The 23,204-nt window shown below is 42.8% G+C and overlaps 1 protein-coding gene and 1 long non-coding RNA gene across 4 annotated transcripts in view; both read left to right on the forward strand.

The window, feature by feature from the left end:
• Positions 1–23,204, forward strand: part of tulp4a (TUB like protein 4a) — a 54,984-nt gene that overhangs the window by 9,007 nt on the left and 22,773 nt on the right. For all 3 annotated transcript variants that reach the window (XM_035775144.2, XM_035775146.2, XM_035775145.2), the window contains 2 exons: positions 16,565–16,693; positions 17,268–17,429. In XM_035775144.2, the coding sequence (XP_035631037.2) occupies positions 16,565–16,693; positions 17,268–17,429 (291 nt within the window). The remainder of the gene's footprint in view (positions 1–16,564; positions 16,694–17,267; positions 17,430–23,204) is intronic.
• LOC127931372 (uncharacterized) lies at positions 17,486–18,933 on the forward strand. The gene is made up of 3 exons (XR_008140903.1): positions 17,486–17,550; positions 17,594–17,636; positions 18,891–18,933. It is a non-coding gene; the product is annotated as an uncharacterized LOC127931372 (long non-coding RNA).

Raw genomic sequence — 23,204 nt, forward strand, 5'->3', positions numbered from 1 at the left:
TAGCTTCACTACTAACATTTGGACCAGCCCCATGAGCATGCTGAGTCTGACAGCACAGTGGGTTGATGAGGATTTCATACTGATAAAGGCATATTACATGCTCAAGAATGTGCTGGTTCTCATACCACTGCCGCCATTTCAATGGCATTTGAGAACATGTTTGAAATGTGATACCCTCTGTCATGGCATTGAAACTCCTGATCAACAACTGCCGACACAGACCGTGGGGTTAAAACTTACAAAAGTACTCGACTGTGAACAAGAGATTCGGTGACATTCTGTCTGAGCCTCTTACTGTGTCGCCACCATGGTCGATGCTATGTACAAGGACCGCTACTTCAATGCAGACAAGAAACAGGGTTTACGTGAAATGTTACATACACAGCTGGATAAGATGGAAACGGACACAGTGACAGTGAGCACCGAGGAAGAGGACCCACGACCCAAGAGGCCATGGACAGACAGAGCTAAAACCACTGCTTGACATGTATGATGAAATCCTGGTTGAAAATGAAACGACTGAACAACAAAACAACACAGCAAGTTAGTGAAATAAATTTAGATTATATTTGACTGGTAATGGGGACACACGTAAATGCCAACAAAATAACTTTTTGGTGTGTAACCTTTTATTTAACTAGGCAAGTCGGTTAAGAACAAATTGTTTTCTACATTGACGGCCTACCCCGGACGACGCTGGGACTCCCAATCACGGCCGAATGTGATACAGCCTGGATTCGAACCAGGGACTGTAGTTACGCCTCTTGCACTGAGATTCAGTGCCATAGATCGCTGTGTGTGTGAACTATTTAACTGTACTAGAATGCTTAAAAGGCAGCAAAAATGTTTTATATCTGTATTGTTTTTTTGGCAAGGAAAATATTGGATTTCGGTATCGGCCAATAATGTCATGTCAGTGCATCCCTATCCTTCCCAATACTAACCTAATTGACAGAATGAACAGAAGGAAGCCTGTACAGAATAAAATGATTCTAAAACACTCATCCTGTTTGCAATAAGGCACAAAAGTAAAACTGCAATAAATTTGGCAATTTAAAAAAAATGTATATACTGAATACAAACCATTATCTTTGGGGGAAATCCAACACTGTAACTAGTGCTTGCAACCTGGTTCAGGTTATCAGTTAACCGACCAGGGTAGTTACAAACAGCACAGGAATTAAATCATTATCATGTATTGATCACATCTTTACTATTGCTGCAGAAATGTGCTTTTAAAGCATTATCCAAATCCATTGGATGTAGTGATCACAATATAGTCACCATGTCTAGGAAAACAAAAGGTCCAAAGGATGGACCTAATCTAGTGTTTGTGGTCATACAAGTTTTGTATTGATTCCTATGTTGTTGAAGTAAAGAATAATTATGGTCTGTGGTGTGTAATAAGGAGCAACCAGACACTGCACTTGACACACTTTATGAAATTACTAATAAGCACCCACCCATTAAGAAAATTACTGTTAAATCCCTGTGGATTGATTTAGGAAAAACATTATGTGGTTGAGAGGGATGAGGCAAAGCAATGACAAATAGGTCTGGCTGCAAAACCGATTGGCAAACATACTGCATATTGAGAAAGCATGTGACTAAACTGAATAAAAAGAAATGACTACACTATGAAACAAAGAAAAATTACATAAAGAATGATAGTAAAAAGCTTTGGAGCACCTTTAAATTATTATTATTATTATTATTATAAATTTGGGGCAAAAAGGCAAACTCCGCTCCATCATTCATTGTATCAGATGTCCCATCACAAAACCCACTGATATTGCCAACTACTTTAATGATTTTCATTCTCAAGATTAGCAAACTTAGGCATGACATGCCAGCAGCAAACGCTGACTCTACACATCCAAGTATAACTGATGAAATTATGAAGCATTTTAATTTTGAATTTTGTAAAGCCAGTGTGTCTATGTATGCGGATGACTCAACACTATACACATCAGCTACTACAGCGAGTGAAATCACTGCAAAGTTTAATAAAGAGCTGCAGTTAGGTTCAGAATGGTTGGCAAGGAATAAATTAGTACTAAATATTTCAAAAACTAAGAGCACTGTATTTGGGACAAATCATTTACTAAACCTCAACTGAACCTTGTAATGAATAATGTGGAAATTGAGCAAATTGAGATTACTAAACTGCTTTGAGTATCCCTGGATTGTAAACTGTCATGGTAAAAACATGTTGATACAACAGTAGCTAAGATGGGGAAAAGTCTGTCCATAAAAAAGTGCTACTCTACCTTCTTAACAGCATTATCAACAAGGCAGGTCCTACAGGCCCTAGTTTTGTCACATCTGGGGTACTGTTCAGTCTTGTGACACAAAAGGGACCTCGGGAAAATACAATTGGCTCAGAACAGGGCAGCACGACTGGCCCTTAAATGTACACAGAGAGTTAACCATGATAATATGCATGTAAGGCTCAAGGTGGAGGAGAGATCGACTTCATTACTTTTTTTTGTATGTGTTGATATGCTGAATGTACTGAGGTGTCTGTTTTTAAACTACTAACACACAGCTCGGACACACATGCATACCCCACACATGCCCCCAAAGTTCTCTTTACAGTCCGAAGTCCAGAACAGATTATGGGTGGTGCACAGTACTACATAGAGGCATGGCTACATGGAACTCTATTCCACATCACGTAACTGATGCAAGTAGTAGAATCTGATTAAAAACATTTATTTAAAAAAGAAAAATACATCTGATGGAACAGCGGGTACTGTGAAGAGACATATACAGGCGCATACACATAAGACACACTCTACACACACATACGCATGGATGTTGCATTGTAAATATGATAGTGAAGTAGTGGCCTGAGGTAACACACAAACACATCACCAAGTATCATTCTTAATTTTGTTGAGCCTGGTGGTGGCTGCATCATGTTATGGGTATGCTTGTCATCGGCAAGGACTAGGGAGTTTATGAAAAAAATAAATGTAATATATCTAAGGCCAGTCAAAATTGTTTAATGGATTTTCCCTAGAAAAGTGTGGGGAGCGAGCAAATGTTTTTTTTTTATTTTTTTTTATTAAACAATAAATAAAAACATTTAAGTGGATAAGGAATAACAGTACTTTACCACATTGCCCTAGGCCTAATGTGAGCTTCAAGAGTTATATTATTCCATGTGAAAACCTACACTATTTTTCTTAAAAAGAATGAAGATGTTACAATGTTGTTATAACCATGAGAAATTAAAGTATAACTTGTGACAGTTCATTTATTCCCGATAAAAAAAAAATATATATATATATATATAAAACTTCAATCTAATCTCGTCATTTTAATGTGATGTATAGGGAAATAGAGTAGACTATTTAAAAAAAATGTAAATCTAATTCAAGAATGATTGCCAAACAATTGTAATCATATTAAAATGTTGATGTATAATAATGAGTTCATTACCTGAATGCATATATACATTGGGGCAAAAATGTATTTAGTCAGCCACCAATTGAGCAAGTTCTCCCACTTAAAAAGATGAGGCCTGTAATTTTCATCATAGGTACACTTCAACTATGACAGACAAAATTTGAAAAAAAATCCAGAAAATCACATTGTAGGATTTTAAAATTAATTTATTTGAAAATTATGGTGGAACATAAGTATTTGGTCACCTACAAACAAGCAAGATTTCTGGCTCTCCCAGACTTGTAACTTCTTCTTTAAGAGGCTCCTCTGTCCTCCACTCGTTACCTGTATTAATGGCACCTGTTTGAACTTGTTATCAGTATAAAAGACACCTGTCCACAACCTCAAACAGTCACACTCCAAACTCCACTATGACCAAGACCAAAGAGCTGTCAAAGGACACCAGAAACAAAATTGTAGACCTGCACCAGGCTGGGAAGACTGAATCTGCAATAGGTAAGCAGCTTGGTTTGAATAAATCAACTGTGGGAGCAATTTATTTGGAAATGGAAGACATACAAGACCACTGATAATCTCCCTCGATCTGGGGCTCCACGCAAGATCTCACCCCGTGGGGTCAAAATGATCACAAGAACGGTGAGCAAAAATCCCAGAACCACACGGGGGGACCTAGTGAATGACCTGCAGAGAGCTGGGACCAAAGTAACAAAGCCTACCATCAGTACACACTACGCCGCCAGGGACTCAAATCCTGCAGTGCCAGACGTGTCCCCCTGCTCAAGCCAGTACATATCCAGGCCCATTTGAAGTTTGCTAGAGAGCATTTGGATGATCCAGAAGAAGATTGGGAGAATGTCATATGATCAGATGAAACCAAAATATAACTTTTTGGTAAAAACTCGTCATGTTTGGAGGACAAAGAATGCTGAGTTGCATCCAAAGAACACCATACCTACTGTGAAGCATGGGGGTGGAAACATCATGCTTTGGGGCTGTTTTTCTGCAAAGGGACCAGGACGACTGATCCGTGTCAAGGAAAGAATGAATGGGGCCATGTATCGTGAGATTTTGAGTGAAAACCTCCTTCCATCAGCAAGGGCATTGAAGATGAAACGTGGCTGGGTCTTTCAACATGACAATGATCCCAAACACACCGCCCGGGCAACGAAGGAGTGGCTTCGTAAGAAGCATTTCAAGGTCCTGGAGTGGCCTAGCCAGTCTCCAGATCTCAACCCCATAGAAAATCTTTGGAGGGAGTTGAAAGTCCGTGTTGCCCAGCAACAGCCCCAAAACATCACTGCTCTAGAGAAGATCTGCATGGAGGAATGGGCCAATATTCCAGCAACGGTGTGTGAAAACCTTGTGAAGACTCACAGAAAACGTTTGACCTCTGTCATTGCCAACAAAGGGTATATAACAAAGTATTGAGAAACTTTTGTTATTGACCAAATACTTATTTTCCACCATAATTTGCAAATAAATTCATTAAAAAATCCTACAATATGATTTTCTAGATTTTTTTTCTCATTTTGTCTGTCATAGTTGAAGTGTACCTATGATGAAAATTACAGGCCTCATCTTTTTAAGTGAGAGAACTTGCACAATTGGTGGCTGACTAAATACTTTTTTGCCCCACTGTGTGTGTATGTGTGTATGTGTGTATGTGTGTATGTATGTATGTGCCAAATTAATGCAGCATTGGAAAAATACAAATCCAGCCATAGAGTACAGCCTATCATCAAAAATGTTTTTGTTATCATGCTCAATTGGAAGCATAAATCTATAAAGAGCAAGCTTGACTAAATTCTAGCCCAGTAACTTTGCTCACGACATCCTCCTTGGATTGTCCTGTCTGGCTTCCACAAAAAGCCCCCACTTTGGAGCAAGTCGGTCACATCATTGTGGAGCTGCTGATCTGCATGAAGTGTGTGCATGCGTGCCACTGGCGATGTACTTTGCTGGCCATGCTAGCTGTTTTCGGCGGCGCATCACGTCAAACACATTCCGTTTGATTTAGATTTTTGCGGGGTGTGGAGAAAGGTAAGGTGGGTCATACGTTAAACAGTAAAATTCTACTTTGTCCAGCCAAAGCACAGGCAAAATCCTAGAGGGAAATCTTGTTCATTCTGCTTTCCAACAGACACGGAGACATTACCCTTTCAACAGGACAATAACCTAAAACATAAGGCCAAATGCACTGAGTGTTGCTGAGTGGCCTAGTTACAGTTTTGACTTAAATCTGCTTCAAATCTATGGCAAGACTTGAAAATAGCTATCTAGGAAACAACTTGGCAGAGCTTGAAAAATATATATTTTTTATAATGTATAAATATTGTACAATCCAGGTGTGCAAAGCTCTTAGACTTACCCATAAAGACAGCTGTAATTGCTGCCAATGTTGACTCTAACATGAATTGATTCAGGGGATTGAATACTTAGCTAATCAAGCTATTATAAATTCAAACATTTTGTTTACATTTATAAAGATTTTTTTAAATCTGTAGATCATTGACAAAAAATGAGAAATATATTTTAACCCCACCTTGTAACACCAACAAATTTGGAATGATTGAAGGGGTGTGAATACTTTCTGTAGGCACTGTATGTGGCATGATACACTTTACAGGGACTACTTTTGGCTCGTGAGTCAGTGCTACTTTCAGAACTACTGGTTAAAAAGTATATAAAAATATTGGAGAATCTCTTTAAGCTGGCAGGAGAGGAGAGGCTGCACACCTACTGTTAGGTTTAAGAATATGAGTGTCTGAAGAAGTCATGTCAAGGTAATGGCAAAGTCATCATATTTGTCCCACCTCCCAGATTTAATGTTTGTTTATTTACCCTAAGCTAGGTGGGCGGAGAGAAGTAGAGGTGGGAGTGGAGAGGGGGATAGAGGGCCACTGAGTGGGAGATAATTATTAAAAGTTAGAAGAGGGAGGGGCAGAGGGCGAGAAAGGGGAAAAGAGTCTGTTTGCAGGCCAGAGAAAAAGCATCAAGATCCAGGGATGAGACACTTGCTCTGGTGATTGCATCAGTTGTGGCTTGAGCACAGGCTCTGTCACTTCAAAGAGAGGGAGTGAGGGAGATGGAAGTAGAAGTCTGTGCAGGGCAGCCTACTTGTTTCTATGAGCGAGGGAGAAACCAAGATAGTGATAGTTGAAGGGAGATGTACAACAGACACACAGGGAGATGTAAAGGGGTAGATAATGTGATTATGTGTTCATTTCTGGTAATGAACCTTATTTTGCTTTATTGCCATCGGGCTGTCTCATCATGTGTATGCTAGGTCCTCAGTCCTCTCATGTCAGCTTGATTTTGGGATGTTCCATGTCCACCTCATTGAGTGTTATCACGGGATGTGTGTGTTTATAATGGAGTAAAATGGATTCTTCTAATCTGTTCTAACACCACCATATTCACTGCAAATCCATTTTGAACCAAAACAAAAAGCCCAGATTTGTCCAAATAGACAAGACCATAAAACAGCTTATTATTAGCAGCGACACTGTCTGCTTTGAGACTAATTTTAAAACACAATTCAAAAGAAGCAGCGCCTTTATAGTGGGAGTGTCTGTATTTTAATATAAAAATGATAAAAATAGATGTTATGACTGTCAATCGAATTCCAATGTAGCAGTAGGCCTATAATCCCAATGGGAGTCCTATCAGTCCTTCTGATGACAACACAGCCGTGGCTTTTTGTTCTATTTTGTATGTGCTTTGTGTTTGATCTGATGTTGGAACCTTAACAGTGCCAATCTCAAGGGGCCCGTTTTACTTTTGGGGCTAAAAATAAGAAATTAGAAAAAAAAATCCTGTGTGGACGTCACTACAGACTCCGAAATGAAGGTTTATGGAGGCACACCAGGCTGCAAGGTGTGTGTTAACTTTGGTATTTGAAGTGTGACACACCATCTCAAGCCCCTCTGCAGCAGTAGACAATGAGCAGACACACTCTCACACACACCTCCCAGTACCCATGGGTTCAGTCTGGAGTCTGTTTTTCAACATGCCTGCCCTGAGCCCAGTGTTATGTCGTGTGATTGCATGTTTCAGACAGACCAAGCATTCTACAGAGAGACATACATGACCCTGGGGGCACTATTACCTATACTACCAGACTCTGGGGACACTGCTTCCTCTGCTACCTGTTTACCAGCCTCTTCACTGCACAAACTGGTCTTAGTTTACAGATCTGAGGTTATGGCAAAAACTGTACAGAATAATGCTGGTAACAGAATGTTTATATTTGCAACCTGAATAACATCTCTCTCTCTCTGTGCCTTTGCCCTCTCTTCTTTAGCCTTTACTATGGTACGATACACTTGATGGGTCTAGTTCATAGTCTTAATCGGTCCTAATGGATGCATGGTAGTGATGGGGAGGGGAAATTATATGATATTATATTGATATTTGAGGCAGATGTATTGATTTTTATTTTATTTTATGGTGTGTATATATATATTTTTTTTTAAACTATAGCTAGTTGGCGCAAGACGACTGTACCTGCTACAAACTAGGGTATTTTTTAATTCTATAGCTTGTTCTCCATCTTCTTTTTAAATTGTTAGCCTACATATTACTTACTTATATTGCTTACTGCCCCCTCCTTCTCTTTCCTCCCATAACCTGTCTTCCTCTTTCCGGCAGCTCTCCCCTCATATCTTCTCACACCCCTCTCTCCTGCTTACTGCCCCCTCCTTCTCTTTCCTCCCATAACCTGTCTTCCTCTTTCCGGCAGCTCTCCCCTCATATCTTCTCACACCCCTCTCTCCTGCTTACTGCCCCCTCCTTCTCTTTCCTCCCATAACCTGTCTTTCTCTTTCCGGCAGCTCTCCCCTCATATCTTCTGACACCCCTCTCTCCTGCTTACTGCCCCCTCCTTATCTCTCTTGTCTTCCTCTTTCCAGCTCTCCCCTCATATCTTCTCACCCCCTGTCTGCCCCCTCCTTCTCTTTCCTCCCATAACCTGTCTTTCTCTTTCCGGCAGCTCTCCCCTCATGTCTTTTGAGCACCCCTCAGTTTTCTACATCCCTCTAGGGTTGGGTGATCTTAGACATGATAGATGATAGACATCAGTTGTCGACAGTGACGACATCATGAATTGGCAGGTGATGGTGACAGACGATGGTTTAGCCTATTTGAACTTGGTAGCGCACAAATGACGTTCCGAGTAATTTGCCTATTCCTATTTGCTGTAGCCTATTTAAAAAAATATGTTTTAATATAGCTTACAGACCACAAGAGAGGAATGTAGGCCAGACAGAGCGGAGAAGCCCACCAAAGCAGCGCAAAATGTCCAGTCAGAAAGAGATTTGAATAGCCTAAACTTAAGTAGCCAGAGCAATAAAAATGAGACAAATCAAACAATTTCAAAAGCCTATAGAATTGTTTATTTTAATACAAGTTTGACCTTAAGAAAGAAATGATCCATGCAAGGTTGAAAGCCAAATCGCCAATAACCCATCCTCATTCCTCCTACTGGCCTATCATACTTGCTTTAAGACAAGTTGAAGTTATGAACAGTAGCTTATTTCCAAAATATTTTAGCCTATGAAGGTGTTGTCATAAAGTTGCATTAGATTTCGTGCTATAGCCCAACTGTCATTTTAGCTGAAGTTTTGTTAATTATTGTTATTCTTTTCACCAACAAATTCTTTTGGGGGGGCAGTGGCCAATGGGGCTGAAATAATCATATCTCACAATGTTTTATGGGTACATAATCACGATAGGAGAAAAGTTGACATCGCCCAACCCTACATGCCTCTACCTCTGTTTTTACTCCAGAGCCCATTCAGGAAGGAAGAGAGTGAGTGGCCCCGGCCTCAGTGGCGTGTGTTGTGTTTGGTGTCACAGGCCAGCATGCTTAGTGACCGCTTTAGCTGCTAATCTATCCCTGGAGAGGACGTTGTTATGCAGTTCACACTCGTCTTATCTCAGGTGCAGGGATATGTGTGTTTGAAGGGGTCTTGCGCCGCCTATGCAGTGATAGCGGAAACCCTGCCAACTCCATGGTAAAACCAGGCAAATCCCACTAGTCTGCGAGTGGCCACTCCTCTACTCATCCTAACCTTCCATTAGGACCAGTCGTCTGTGTCATATTATCAGATATCGATATTTAATAAAGCCCCTACTCAACGCTTCATCTTCCCATAAAATATCTCCAGGTCCTGTTCTGGTGTCCGGCCGCAAATCACCCCCCCGCCCCTACGTTGGTCCTAGCACAGCGTTTTCCTCTAATTGAGTTCCGGGTCTGATTTAATGTCACGTCAGACACTGAGACAGAGGAGAGCTGGAGTTGGGGCAAAGGAGGAGTGTGTGTGTGTGTCCCTCTCTCTCTCTACATGTCTGCTCTGTCGGTATTCCATAAGACGCTTGACTGCGTCTTTACTTTTGTAGTGTGCTGGCTGATTCAGGCGGTCTGCCCTTCGAGTTCCCATCACAGAGAGGGTCACTGAGGAGAACGCTCTTCTGTCACTGAGTTGCAAGTTTTTGGACAACCACCTCTTTAACATGGTTTGTCTTTGTTATGCAGTGCATGTCTTTATTGCTGTGGGTAGGCCTAAATGTTGCCTAGATGGGTGCTGATTGTAATTATCTAAATGTTGCTGAAAACCTGAACAGAATGTTAACACAGGCCAAGAGAGTTGGATCTGATATAGGATCAGTTTACGTTCCCCCAATCCAGTAATGACCATCAGGGGCAAAAACATTATACTGATATTAGATCAGTTCCTAAGGGCAATGGCATCTTCCTAATATTGATTTGCACCCCCCACCCCCTTTTTTTGACCTCAGAACAGACTCAATTTGTCAGGGCATGGACTCTACAAGGTGTCAAGCGTTCCACAGGGATGCTGGCCCATGTTGTTTCAATGCTTCCCACAGTTGTGTCCAGTTGGCTGGATGTCCTTTTGTGTGGTGGACCATTCTTGATACACACGGGAAACTGTTAAGTGAAAAGCCTAGCTGTGTTGCAGTTCTTGACACAAACCAGTGCCCCTGGCACCTACTACCATACCCAGTTAAAAGGTACCTACATTTTGTGTCTGGCCCATTCACCCTCTGAATGGCACACAAACACAATCCATGTCTCAACTGTATCGAGGCTTAAAAATCCTCCTTTAACCTGTCTCCTCCACTTAATCTACACTCCATTTGAAGTGGATTTAACAGGTTACATCAATAAGGGATCATAGCTTTCACCAGGTCAGTCCGTCATGGAATGAGCCGGTGTTCTTAATGTTTTGTACACTCAGTGTACTCCATTTGGCACAGCTGGATAAGTTTGTTCTCACTTTGTTCTAAGATATCTTTTTGCACATCAGCAGAACCTGCCCTCATCTCTATTTCCCTGTATAAAGAACACTCCCCTCCACCTTGACAACCTTGGATCCAGCAGACCTTTGTCCTCACTCCTCTCCTCTACTGGTTGTACCAGTCATAGAAATAGAATGAATGGGATGGCTTGGAACCTCTAACCCTGGAAAGTTGAATGGGGATGCCTGTTCTATTCATTGTATTTCTACAGTACAAGTGTCCTCTCCCCTTCTGCTGACTGGGCTGCTGGGGAAATGCATGGTACAGTTGTCCCTTTATTTGATTTGCCACCTCAGTGAAGCTGGCCGGGTCCTCCGTGAGTCCCTGCTGGTTCTCTGCTGGGTCCCTGAGTCACAGGCAGGGGCCATTCAGGGGCCAGGGCCACAATGACACTCACTGCCAGCCTGCCAATTGTCAGCTGTTGCTGCCAACTTTCCAGATAAAGTGGTCAATGGCCTGCAGTTGTCAGGATATTAGTGTTAAGGGGATTTGAACTTGGCGCCTCTCTGTTACCTGAATGTCGTTATTAGTGGGAGAGGCAGAGAAAGTATTTTTTTTATTTTATGTTTTTATATTTTGTGAACAGACTTATTGAATGTTAGCTACTGTGAGCTTCAAAAGTATTGGGACAGTGCCATTTTTTGTTTTGGCGCTGTACAGCACTTGAAATTATACACTGTCTATGAGTTTAAAAAATATATATTTTAAATTTCTTTACCTTTATTTAACTAGGCAAGTCAGTTAAGAACAAATTCTTATTTCCAATGATGGCCTAGGAACAGTGGGTTAACTGCCTGTTCAGGGACAGAACGACAGATTTGTACTTTGTCAGCTCGGGGGTTTGAACTTGCAACCTTCCGGTTAAAGTACAGACTGTCACCTTTCATTTCAGATTTTTTTCCATCCATATCGGGTGAACCTTTTGACAAATTACCTCACTTTTTGTACATAGACCTCCCGTTTTAAGAATAATGTTTCTAGACACTTCTACATTAATGTGGATACTGCCATGATTACGGATAATCCTGAATTAATCATGATTAATGAGTGAGAAATGTATAGACAAATTTATAGACAAACAAATATCATACCCCAAAGACAGGCTAACCTCTCACCATTAAAATAACAAGGGAGGTTAGCATTTTTTGGGGGGTATGATATTTATACTAAACCTTTGACAACTTTAATACATGTGAATTTGTCACATTACTTTACTGTTCCCTTAAAATGGGGGGACTATATACAGAAAGTGTTGTAATTTCAAAACAGTTCGATATGGATAAAAATACCCTCAAATTATAGCAGACATTCTGCACTTTAACCTCAGTCATTGTGTCATTTCAAATCCAAAGTGTTCAGAGCCAAAACAACATGCGTCACGGTCACAATACTTTTGGTGCTCACTGTATATATCCTAGTAGTAATATTCATGTTATGTGGCTGTACATTGGTATAGTATGCCTGCTTCTGCCCTTTAAATGAGAATCCTTGTAAGGGCCCTGGACAGGGAAAGTTAGGCTACTGTGCTGGTTTAGCCTGTATCTGGGGCTGTCCTGTTTTAGTGCGCTGTTTCCCTGGGCCCTGTGAGTTCTGTAGCTGCCAAGTCTGATCCTGTCTGTCTCCATGTGACGTCTGATCCCCTAAATCGCTGCGTCACGGTGCGGTCCAGGCACTCAGCTGTCCTCCTCGGGCCGCCTGACCAGCTCACACTAATCCCCCCAGCCCCACACAGGGCTAAATACACACACTCAGTGTGTGTGTGTGTGTGTGTGTGTGTGTGTGTGTGTGTGTGTGTGTGTGTGTGTGTGTGTGTGTGTGTACAGTACCAGTCAGAAGTTTGGACACCTATTCATTCAAGGGGTTTTCTTTATTTTTACTGTTTACGCATTGTAGAATAGTGAAGACATAAAAACTATGAAATAACACATATGTAACCAAAAGTGTTAAACAAATCAAAATATATTATGTTTTAGTTTCATCAAAGTAGCCTCCCTTTGCCTAGATGACGACAGCTTTGTACACTCTTGGCATTCTCTCAACCAGCTTCATGAGGAATTATTTTCCAATAGTCTTGAAGGAGTTCCCACATGCTGAGCACTTGTTGGCTGCTTTTCCTTCACTCTGCGGTCCAACTCATCCCAAACCATCTCAATTGGGTTGAGGCCACGTCATCTGATGCAGCACTTCATCACTCTCCTTGGTCAAATAGCCATTACACAGCCTGGAGATGTGTTTGCGGTCATTGTCCTGTTGAAAAACAAATGATGGTCCCACTAAGCACAAACCAGATGGGATGGCGTATCGCTGCAGAATGCTGTGGTAGTCATGCTAGTTAAGTGTGCCAGACAGTGTCACCAGCAAATGACCCCCACACATCACACCATCTCTTCCATGCTTCACGGTGAGAACCATGCATGCGGCGACACAGCGGTTGGAACCAAAATTCGCAAATATGGACTAATTGAACCAAAGGACAGATTTCCACAAGGCACACCAGTTAATTCAAATGCATTCCAGGTGACTACCTCATGACGTTTTTTGAGAGAATGCCAGGAGTGTGCAAAGCTGTCATCAAGGCAAAGTGTGGCTACTTTGAAGAATCTAAAACATAAAATATATTTTTTATTTGTTTTTCACTTTTTTGGTTACTACATGATTCCATATGTGTTATTTCATAGTTTTGATGTCTTCAATATTATTCTGCAATGTAGAAAACAGTAAGAATAAAGAAACCCTTGAATGAGTAGGTGTGTCCAAACTTTTGACTGGTACTGTATATGTGTGTGTAACCAAAGCCAAAGCTGTTATCAGGATCTCTGTATTTGTATTTCCTCCCCATCTAATCAAGGGGTACAGGCCTGTGCCCCTGAATACTGCAGTAATAGATTGTATAATGCAGGCCGACAAATACGTTTCGCTTCAGTGAGGTTGTAGACGGTGCAGTGGCAGCAGGCTATAGGCCAAAATAAAATTGTTTTTCTAAAGGCTAGTCCAACCGTCTGGTTATTTATTTTTTCATCCCTTGTCTGTGTAGTCTGGTCATGCCTCTAGAAAGTGTCATCATCACGGTGAAAACCTAATGAGCTTTCTTTCCCTGCCCTGATGCCCCCACATCACCTGGTGACTTTGTAGCCTGATGACGTATAGGGGTCCTTTCAGCTGTGTGTGAATGGCCTGCCCTACAGAGACATATCATTATAAGGACCTACACTTCTATCTCCAGCCCTAAAGCAGCAGGCCTGGTCTCATTGTGTTGTGGCTCCCCTGTGGGTGTGTACTGGGGACAGGCCTATAGTACTGCAGAAGGATTTATGCCAGAGTGAGTGGGTGGGAGAGCACTGTAAATCTAGCGTAGTGGACCCCTTATTACTCAGGCTTTAGACTGTGAGGAGAGGCTGTAGAAGGGATGGGTGTTCAGATGCTCACCTGTTGTGCCCAGCTGGAGCTGGAGATGATGGGTTTATGTATGTACAAATGAGTACTAAAAGCACTGTGTTTGGGAGGGCTGATGACAGCTGGTGAATACATCCTTTATTCTTCAGGCTTTTTGAAGGCGTGTTTGACACAGTGCATTTGCTTGGACAGGGACTTAATCTGCACGTTCTGTAGATATGTCTTATAATTCTGCCTATCTTGTCTCTGTTGTATCTGAGCGGAGGTCATGACCCCAGAACAGGTTTTCAACTCTGACCTGTGACTGTACACAGTGTGTTCTAGTGAAAGTGGTTCCTGTGCTATATAGGAGTGCAGAGAGTGATGGAGAGAGAGAGCCGAGCGGGGTAATCTAGGTCTGAGCCCATAGGGGAGCTGATCTGATGGGCCTGCAGTCAGTGTAAGCCCTGATAAAGTGTGTGTGTGTGTGTGTGTGTGTGTGTGTGTGTGCGTGCGTGCGCATTTTCCACATGCTTTGGGTCTGTGGAGAGGTGCACCAAGCATGGGATTATACCTCTGGGAATAGGCAGTCATGCTACAGAATACCAGACAAACAGGGAGTGAGAACGGGAGATTGAGGTAGGGAAAGAAGTGTGTTTTAGATGCATAGAGGGAGATAGCGAGGGAGGATGGCAGAACATGTTATTTTTTATTTTTTTTTCACCTTTATTTAACCAGGTAGGCTAGTTGAGAACAAGTTCTCATTTGCAACTGCGACCTGGCCAAGATAAAGCATAGCAGTGTGAACAGACAACAACACAGGGTTACACATGGAGTAAACAATAAACAAGTCAATAACAATAGTAGAAAAAAAATAATCTATATACATTTTGTGCAAAATGCATGAGGAGGTAGGCAATTAATAGGCCATAGGAGTGAATAATTACAATTTAGCAGATTAACACTGAAGTGATAAATTATCAGTTGAACATGTGCAGGTAGAGATACTTGTGTGCAAAAGAGCAGAAAAGTAAATAAAATAAAAACCGTATGGGGATGAGGTAGGTAAATTGGGTGGGCTATATACCGATGGACTATGTACAGCTGTAGCGATCGGGTAGCTGCTCAGATAGCAGATGTTTCAAATTGGTGAGGGAGATAAGTCTCCAACTTCCGAGATTTTTGCAATTCGTTCCAGTCGCAGGTTTTGGCTTTAGGGATTATCAGTGAGACACCTGTTGGAGCGCGTGCTACGGGTGGGTGTTGCCATCGTGATCAGTGAACTGCGATAAGGCGGAGCTTTACCTAGCATAGACTTGTAGATGACCTGGAGCCAGTGGGTCTGCCGACAAACATGTAGCGAGGGCCAGCCAACTAGAGCATACAGGTCACAAGGTGCTTTAGTAACAAAACGGATGGCACTGTGATAAACTGCATCCAGTTTGCTGAGTAGAGTATTGGAAGCTATTTTGTAGATGACATCGCTGAAGTCGAGGATCGATAGGATAGTCAGTTTTACTAGGGTAAGTTTTGCGGCGTGAGTGAAGGAGGCTTTGTTGCGAAATAGAAAGCAGATTTGATTTTGTATTGGAGATGTTTGATATGAGTCTGGAAGGAGAGTTTTCAGTCTAGCCAGACACCTAGGTACTTATAGATGATGGGAAGGCAGATGAAGAGAGTAAAAGAAACAGACAAGAGGGAGAGAAAGACAAGGATTAGAATGAGACAAAAGCAGACGCACCATCGGTCGCACGTTCACCAACCCTCTCCTCCTCAGAGTTACTACCTAAAGGTCAGAGCCGTGACGCAGATACAGTGCCGTACAGCTCCGTCTATTCAGTGACATCTGGGTCAGTGCAAAAGCCCATATATCTGCGAGTCACTGTTGCCAGTGGGATCATCCATTTTGACTCTGTGGTCATCAAGCTGCACCGCTCCTACTCACATCTACTAATGCTTTCATACTCACTCCATCTCTTTCTTTATCGCTCTCTTTCTCTCTCCCTCACACTCTTCCCCCTTTCTGTGAGCGCATCAGCCAAAGTAGCTAATCAGTCCCCACTCCATCATCATCACCCCCCCATCACTCAGTCCTCTCTCCAGATTGAGTGAAGTTCTGGATGGGGGCAGGTAGGGTGCAAATGGTCCCCCTTGCTTAGTGTTCATGAGTATGGAGTATAACTTGAGAGTTAGCATGTTGAAGCGTGTTACAGAAGACAGACACTGAAGTTGTTCTGCCTCGCTCTGCTTCCGAGTGGCTCGGCATGATGAAAGGAAGTGGAAATTGATAGAAACTCATTATCTAAGACACTCAGGATATTAGGACTTGTTTTACGTCACTGGTGAAATTAGACTAACACACTTTGATGTATTTTATTCCAGTGTCTAAATGTGGCTCTCTGGCGAAATGGTGCTCATGTGATTCTGAGTTCTCCTGTCTTGTGGTGTGTCTCTCAAGGTGGTGCTGGTGCGATGGAACGAGCCCTTTCAGAAACTGGCCACTTGTGACACAGACGGAGGGATCTTTGTGTGGATCCAGTACGAGGGCCGCTGGTCTGTGGAGCTGGTCAACGATCGCGGGGCTCAGGTGGGATACACTATGGGCCAGTTTCCTGGACACGGAATAAGCCTATTCCTGGTCTAAAATGGTACCCTATTCTCAAATCGGGGCCATTGGTAGTACACTATATAGGGCAGTGTTTCCCCATTTCTAGTCCTCCAGTACCCCCAACAGAACACTTTTTTTGTAGCCCTGGAAAAGCTCACCTGATTCTACTCATTGAGGGCTTAATGACGAGTTGAATCAGGTGTGCTTGTCTGGGCCTACAACAAAATGTGTGCTTATATTTTATGTCTTTTAGCAGATGCTCTTATCCAGAGGAACTTACAGGAGCAATTGGGGTCAAGTGCCTTGCTCAATCAAGAGTTTTCAACTAGTCGGCTTGGGGATTCGAACGCTCTTAACCACTAGGCTACCTGCCGTTGCTAGGCTACCTGCTATTGGGGATACTCGAGGACTGGAGCTGGAAAACACCGATATAGGGAATAGGGTCCTATTTCAGATGCACCCCTGTGCTAAAAAGCATGGTCAATGGAAATTCTTCATTGAGTACAGTATCTGACCTGTCCTCTCTGCAACCCCCCCTCCCCTTTTCCTGTAGGTGAGTGACTTCACCTGGTCTCATGACGGTACCCAGGCTCTCATCTCTTACCGTGATGGCTTTGTCCTGGTGGGCTCGGTCAGCGGCCAGAGACACTGGTCATCAGAGATCAACCTGGAGAGCCAGATCACCTGTGGTATCTGGACCCCCGATGACCAGCAGGTAACTAGTTCTAATACTCTACTACTCACCTGATGACCAGAAGGTAACTAGTTCTACTACTCATCTGACGACTAGCAGGTAACTAGTTCTAATACTCTACTACTCACCTGACGACCAGCAGGTAACTAGTTCTACTACTCTACTACTCACCTGATGACCAGCAGGTAACTAGTTCTACTACTCTACTACTCACCTGACGACTAGCAGGTAACTAGTTCTAATAGTCTACTACTCACCTGGTGACCAGAATGTAACTAGTTCTACTACTCACCTGACGACCAGCAGGTAACTAGTTCTACGACTCACCTGACGACCAACAGGTAACTAGTTCTACTACTCTACTACTCACCTGACGACCAGAATGTAACTAGTTCTACTACTCACCTGACGACCAGAAGGTAACTAGTTCTACTTCTCTACTACACACCTGACGACCAGCAGGTAACTAGTTCTAATACTCTACTACTCACCTGACGACCAGCAGGTAACTAGTTCTAATACTCTACTACTCACCTGACGACCAGAAGGTAACTAGTTCTACTACTCACCTGACGACCAGAAGGTAACTAGTTCTACTACTCACCTGACGACCAACAGGTAACTAGTTCTACTACTTTACTACTCACCTGACGACCAGAATGTAACTAGTTCTACTACTCACCTGACGACCAGAAGGTAACTATAGTTCTACTACTCACCTGACGACCAGAAGGTAACTAGTTCTACTTCTCTACTACACACCTGACGACCAGCAGGAAACTAGTTCTAATACTCTACTACTCACCTGACGACCAGCAGGTAACTAGTTCTACTACTCACCTGACGACCAGCAGGTAACTAGTTCTACTACTCACCTGACGACCAGAAGGTAACTAGTCCTACTTCTCTACTACACACCTGACGACCAGCAGGTAACTAGTTCTAATACTCTACTACTCACCTGACGACCAGCAGGTAACTAGTTCTAATACTCTACTACTCACCTGACGACCAGAAGGTAACTAGTTCTACTACTCACCTGACGACCAGCAGGTAACTAGTTCTACTACTCACCTGACGACCAGAAGGTAACTAGTTCTACTACTCACCTGACGACCAACAGGTAACTAGTTCTACTACTCTACTACTCACCTGACGACCAGAATGTAACTAGTTCTACTACTCACCTGACGACCAGAAGGTAACTAGTTCTAATACTCTACTACTCACCTAACGACCAGCAGGTAACTAGTTATAATACTCTACTACTCACCTAACGACCAGCAGGTAACTATAGTTCTACTACTCACCTGATGACCAGAAGGTAACTAGTTGTAATACTCTACTACTCACCTGACGACCAGAAGGTAACTATAGTTCTACTACTCACCTGATGACCAGAAGGTAACTAGTTGTAATACTCTACTACTCACCTGACGACCAGCAGGTAACTAGTTCTACTACTCACCTGACGACCATAAGGTAACTAGTTCTACTACTCTACTACACACCTGACGACCAGCAGGTAACTAGTTCTAATACTCTACTACTCACCTGACGACCAGCAGGTAACTAGTTCTAATACTCTACTACTCACCTGACTACTAGCAGGTAACTAGTTCTACTACTCACCTGACGACCAGCAAGTAACTAGTTCTAATACTCTACTACACACCTGACGACTAGCAGGTAACTAGTTCTACTACTCTACTACTCACCTGACGACCAGCAGGTAACTAGTTCTACTACTCACCTGACGACCAGCAGGTAACTAGTTCTACTACTCACCTGACGACCAGAAGGTAACTAGTTCTACTACTCTACTACACACCTGACGACCAGCAGGTAACTAGTTCTAATACTCTACTACTCACCTGACGACCAGAAGGTAACTAGTTCTAATACTCTACTACACACCTGACGACCAGCAGGTAACTAGTTCTACTACTCACCTGACGACCAGCAGGTAACTAGTTCTACTACTCACCTGACGACCAGAAGGTAACTAGTCCTACTTCTCTACTACACTCCTGACGACCAGCAGGTAACTAGTTCTAATACTCTACTACTCACCTGACGACCAGCAGGTAACTAGTTCTACTACTCACCTGACGACCAGAAGGTAACTAGTCCTACTTCTCTACTACACTCCTGACGACCAGCAGGTAACTAGTTCTAATACTCTACTACTCACCTGACGACCAGCAGGTAACTAGTTCTAATACTCTACTACTCACCTGACGACCAGAAGGTAACTAGTTCTACTACTCACCTGACGACCAGCAGGTAACTAGTTCTACTACTCACCTGACGACCAGAAGGTAACTAGTTCTACTACTCACCTGACGACCAACAGGTAACTAGTTCTACTACTCTACTACTCACCTGACGACCAAAATGTAACTAGTTCTACTACTCACCTGACGACCAGAAGGTAACTAGTTCTACTTTTCTACTACACACCTGATGACCAGAAGGTAACTAGTTGTAATACTCTACTACACACCTGACAACCAGCAGGTAACTAGTTCTACTACTCACCTGACGACCAGCAGGTAACTAGTTCTACTACTCACCTGACGACCAGAAGGTAACTCGTTCTACTACTCTACTACACACCTGACGACCAGCAGGTAACTAGTTCTAATACTCTACTACTCACCTGACGACCAGCAGGTAACTAGTTCTAATACTCTACTACTCACCTGACTACTAGCAGGTAACTAGTTCTACTACTCACCTGACGACCAGCAAGTAACTAGTTCTAATACTCTACTACACACCTGACGACTAGCAGGTAACTAGTTCTACTACTCTACTACTCACCTGACGACCAGCAGGTAACTAGTTCTACTACTCACCTGACGACCAGAAGGTAACTAGTTCTAATAGTCTACTACTCACCCGACTACTAGCAAGTAACTAGTTCTACTACTCACCTGACGACCAGAAGGTAACTAGTTCTACTACTCTACTACACACCTGACGACCAGCAGGTAACTAGTTCTAATACTCTACTACTCACCTGACGACCAGCAGGTAACTAGTTCTAATACTCTACTACTCACCCGACTACTAGCAAGTAACTAGTTCTACTACTCACCTGACGACCAGCAAGTAACTAGTTCTAATACTCTACTACACACCTGACGACTAGCAGGTAACTAGTTCTACTACTCTACTACTCACCTGACGACCAGCAGGTAACTAGTTCTAATACTCTACTACTCACCTGATGTTGCACTGAAGCTATTTTGCTCCAGAACCACTCATTGTGTAACACCCACCTGACCCCTTGGTTTGATGGGGGGGCCGTGTTTAACATATGGAATCTTGTAGTAACCAATACATTGTTAAACAAATCCAAATATATTTTATATTTGAGATTCTTCAAAGTAGCCACCCTTTGCCTTGATGACAGCTTTGCACACTCTTGGCATTCTCTCAACCAGCTTCACGAGGTAGTCACCTGGAACGCATTTCAATTAACAGATGTGCCTTGTTAAAAGTTCATTTGTGGAATTTCTTTCCTTCTTAATGTGTTTGAGCCAATCAGTTGTGTTGTGACCTGGTAGGTGTGGTATACAGAAGATAGCCCTATTTGGTAAAATACCAAGTCCATATTATGGCAAGAACAGCTCAAATAAGCAAAGAGAAACAACAGTCCATCACTACTTTAAGACATGAAGGTCAGTCAATCCAGAACATTTCAAGAACTTTGATAGTTTCTTCAGGTGCAGTCGCAAAAGCCATCAAGCGCTATGATGAAACTGGCTATCGTGAGGACTGCCACAGGAAAGGAAGATCCAGAGTTACCTCTGCTGCAGAGGATATGTTCATTAGGGTTAGCAGCCTCAGAAATTGCAGCCCAAATAAATGCTTCGCGGAGTTCAAGTAACATCTCAACATCAACTGTTCAGAGGAGACTGTGTGAATCAGGCCGAGATGGTTGAAACCACTACTAATGGACAACAATAAGAAGAAACACGCGCAATGGACATCAGACAGGTGGAAATCTGTCATTTCGTCTGATGAGTCCAAATTTGAGATTTTATGGTTCCAACCGCTGTGTCTTTGTGAGATGCAGAGTAGGTGAACGGATGATCTCCGCATGTGTGGTTCCCACCGTGAAGCATGGAGGAAGTGTGGGGGTGCTTTGCTGGTGACACTGTCAAGGATTTATTTAGAATTCAAGGCACACTTAACCAACATGGCTACCACAGCATTCTTCAGCGATACGCCATCATTTGTTTTTCAACAGGACAATGACCCAACGCACTCCAGGCTGTGTAACGGCTATTTGACCAAGAAGGAGAGTGATGGAGTGCTGCATCAGATGACCTGGCCTCCACAATCAGTCGACGTCAACCAATTTGAGATGGTTTTGGGTGAGTTGGGCCGCAGAGTGAAGGAAAAGTAGCCAGCAAGAGCTCAGCATGTGGGAACTCCTTCAAGACTATTGGAAAAGCTTTCCAGGTGAAGCTGATTGAGAGAATGCCAAGAATGTGCAAAGCTGTCATCAACGCAAAGGGTGTCTACTTTGAAGAATCCAAAATATATTTAGATTTGTTTCACACTTTTTTGGTTACTACATGATTCCATATGTGTTATTTCATAGTTTTGATGTCTTCACTATTCCACAATGTAGAAAAATAGTTTAAAAAAGAAATCCTTGAATGAGTAGGTGTCAACTTTTGACTGATTCTGTACATGCTATATACATGTATATTTGTTAGTTATATTAATATATAATATGTATTATGCTCTGTTATTTGTTATGTATTATACAGTAACGCGTCATACATTTAAATCCTTGACACTGCTTCTTTATGAACATTAAAATGAAAGTGGTCACTGACTAGGGTCAGTAGTTTTTCCTGATAATGTGATCTTACCTGACCAGGAAAAACTCCAGGTTCTAACAATTTCTGTGATCATGATGGAAGGAAGACAGTGTTTCTCCACAGCCACAGTATTTTAGTTCCACCATTTGGGGTGAGCAGGCATTTTGCTGATATTGTTTATTATTACGGTAAGTACCCTATATTAGAAAAGTTTGAAATTAAATACGTTTGCTAGTATGGCTACAACCATCAAACTTGGAGTAGTAGTTTAAAGGATAATAAACTGGTGCACTTAAATGTTATAAACGTATTGTTCTATTTAAGCAATAAGGCCCAAGGGTGGCCAATATACCACGGCTAGGAATGTTCTTATGAACGACGCGACGCAGCATGCCTGGATACATCCCTTAGCCGTTTTATATTGGCCATATACCACAAATCCCAGAGGTGCCTTATTACTATCATAAACTGTTTACCAATGTAATTAGAGCAATAAAAATACATGTTTTGTCATACACTGGGTATACGGTTTGATATACCACGGCTGTCAGCCAATCAGCATTCAGGGCTTGAACCACCCAGTTTATAATCTCATCTATTCCGGCAATTTAGTACGACATGGATTTTTGGCCATATCGCCCAGCTCGGAGTCGGACTCACTGCTGCCCAGCTCGGAGTCGGACTCACTGCTGCCCAGCTCGGAGTCGGACTCACTGCTGCCCAGCTCGGAGTCGGACTCACTGCTGCCCAGCTCGGAGTCGGACTCACTGCTGCCCAGCTCGGAGTCGGACTCACTGCTGCCCAGCTCGGGGTCGGACTCACTGCTGCCCAGCTCGGGGTCGGACTCACTGCTGCCCAGCTCGGGGTCGGACTCACTGCTGCCCAGCTCGGGGTCGGACTCACTGCTGCCCAGCTCGGGGTCGGACTCACTGCTGCCCAGCTCGGGGTCGGA

Source organism: Oncorhynchus keta, chromosome 8 (assembly GCF_023373465.1).
Source record: "Oncorhynchus keta strain PuntledgeMale-10-30-2019 chromosome 8, Oket_V2, whole genome shotgun sequence".
Classification (NCBI taxonomy): Eukaryota; Metazoa; Chordata; class Actinopteri; order Salmoniformes; family Salmonidae; genus Oncorhynchus; species Oncorhynchus keta.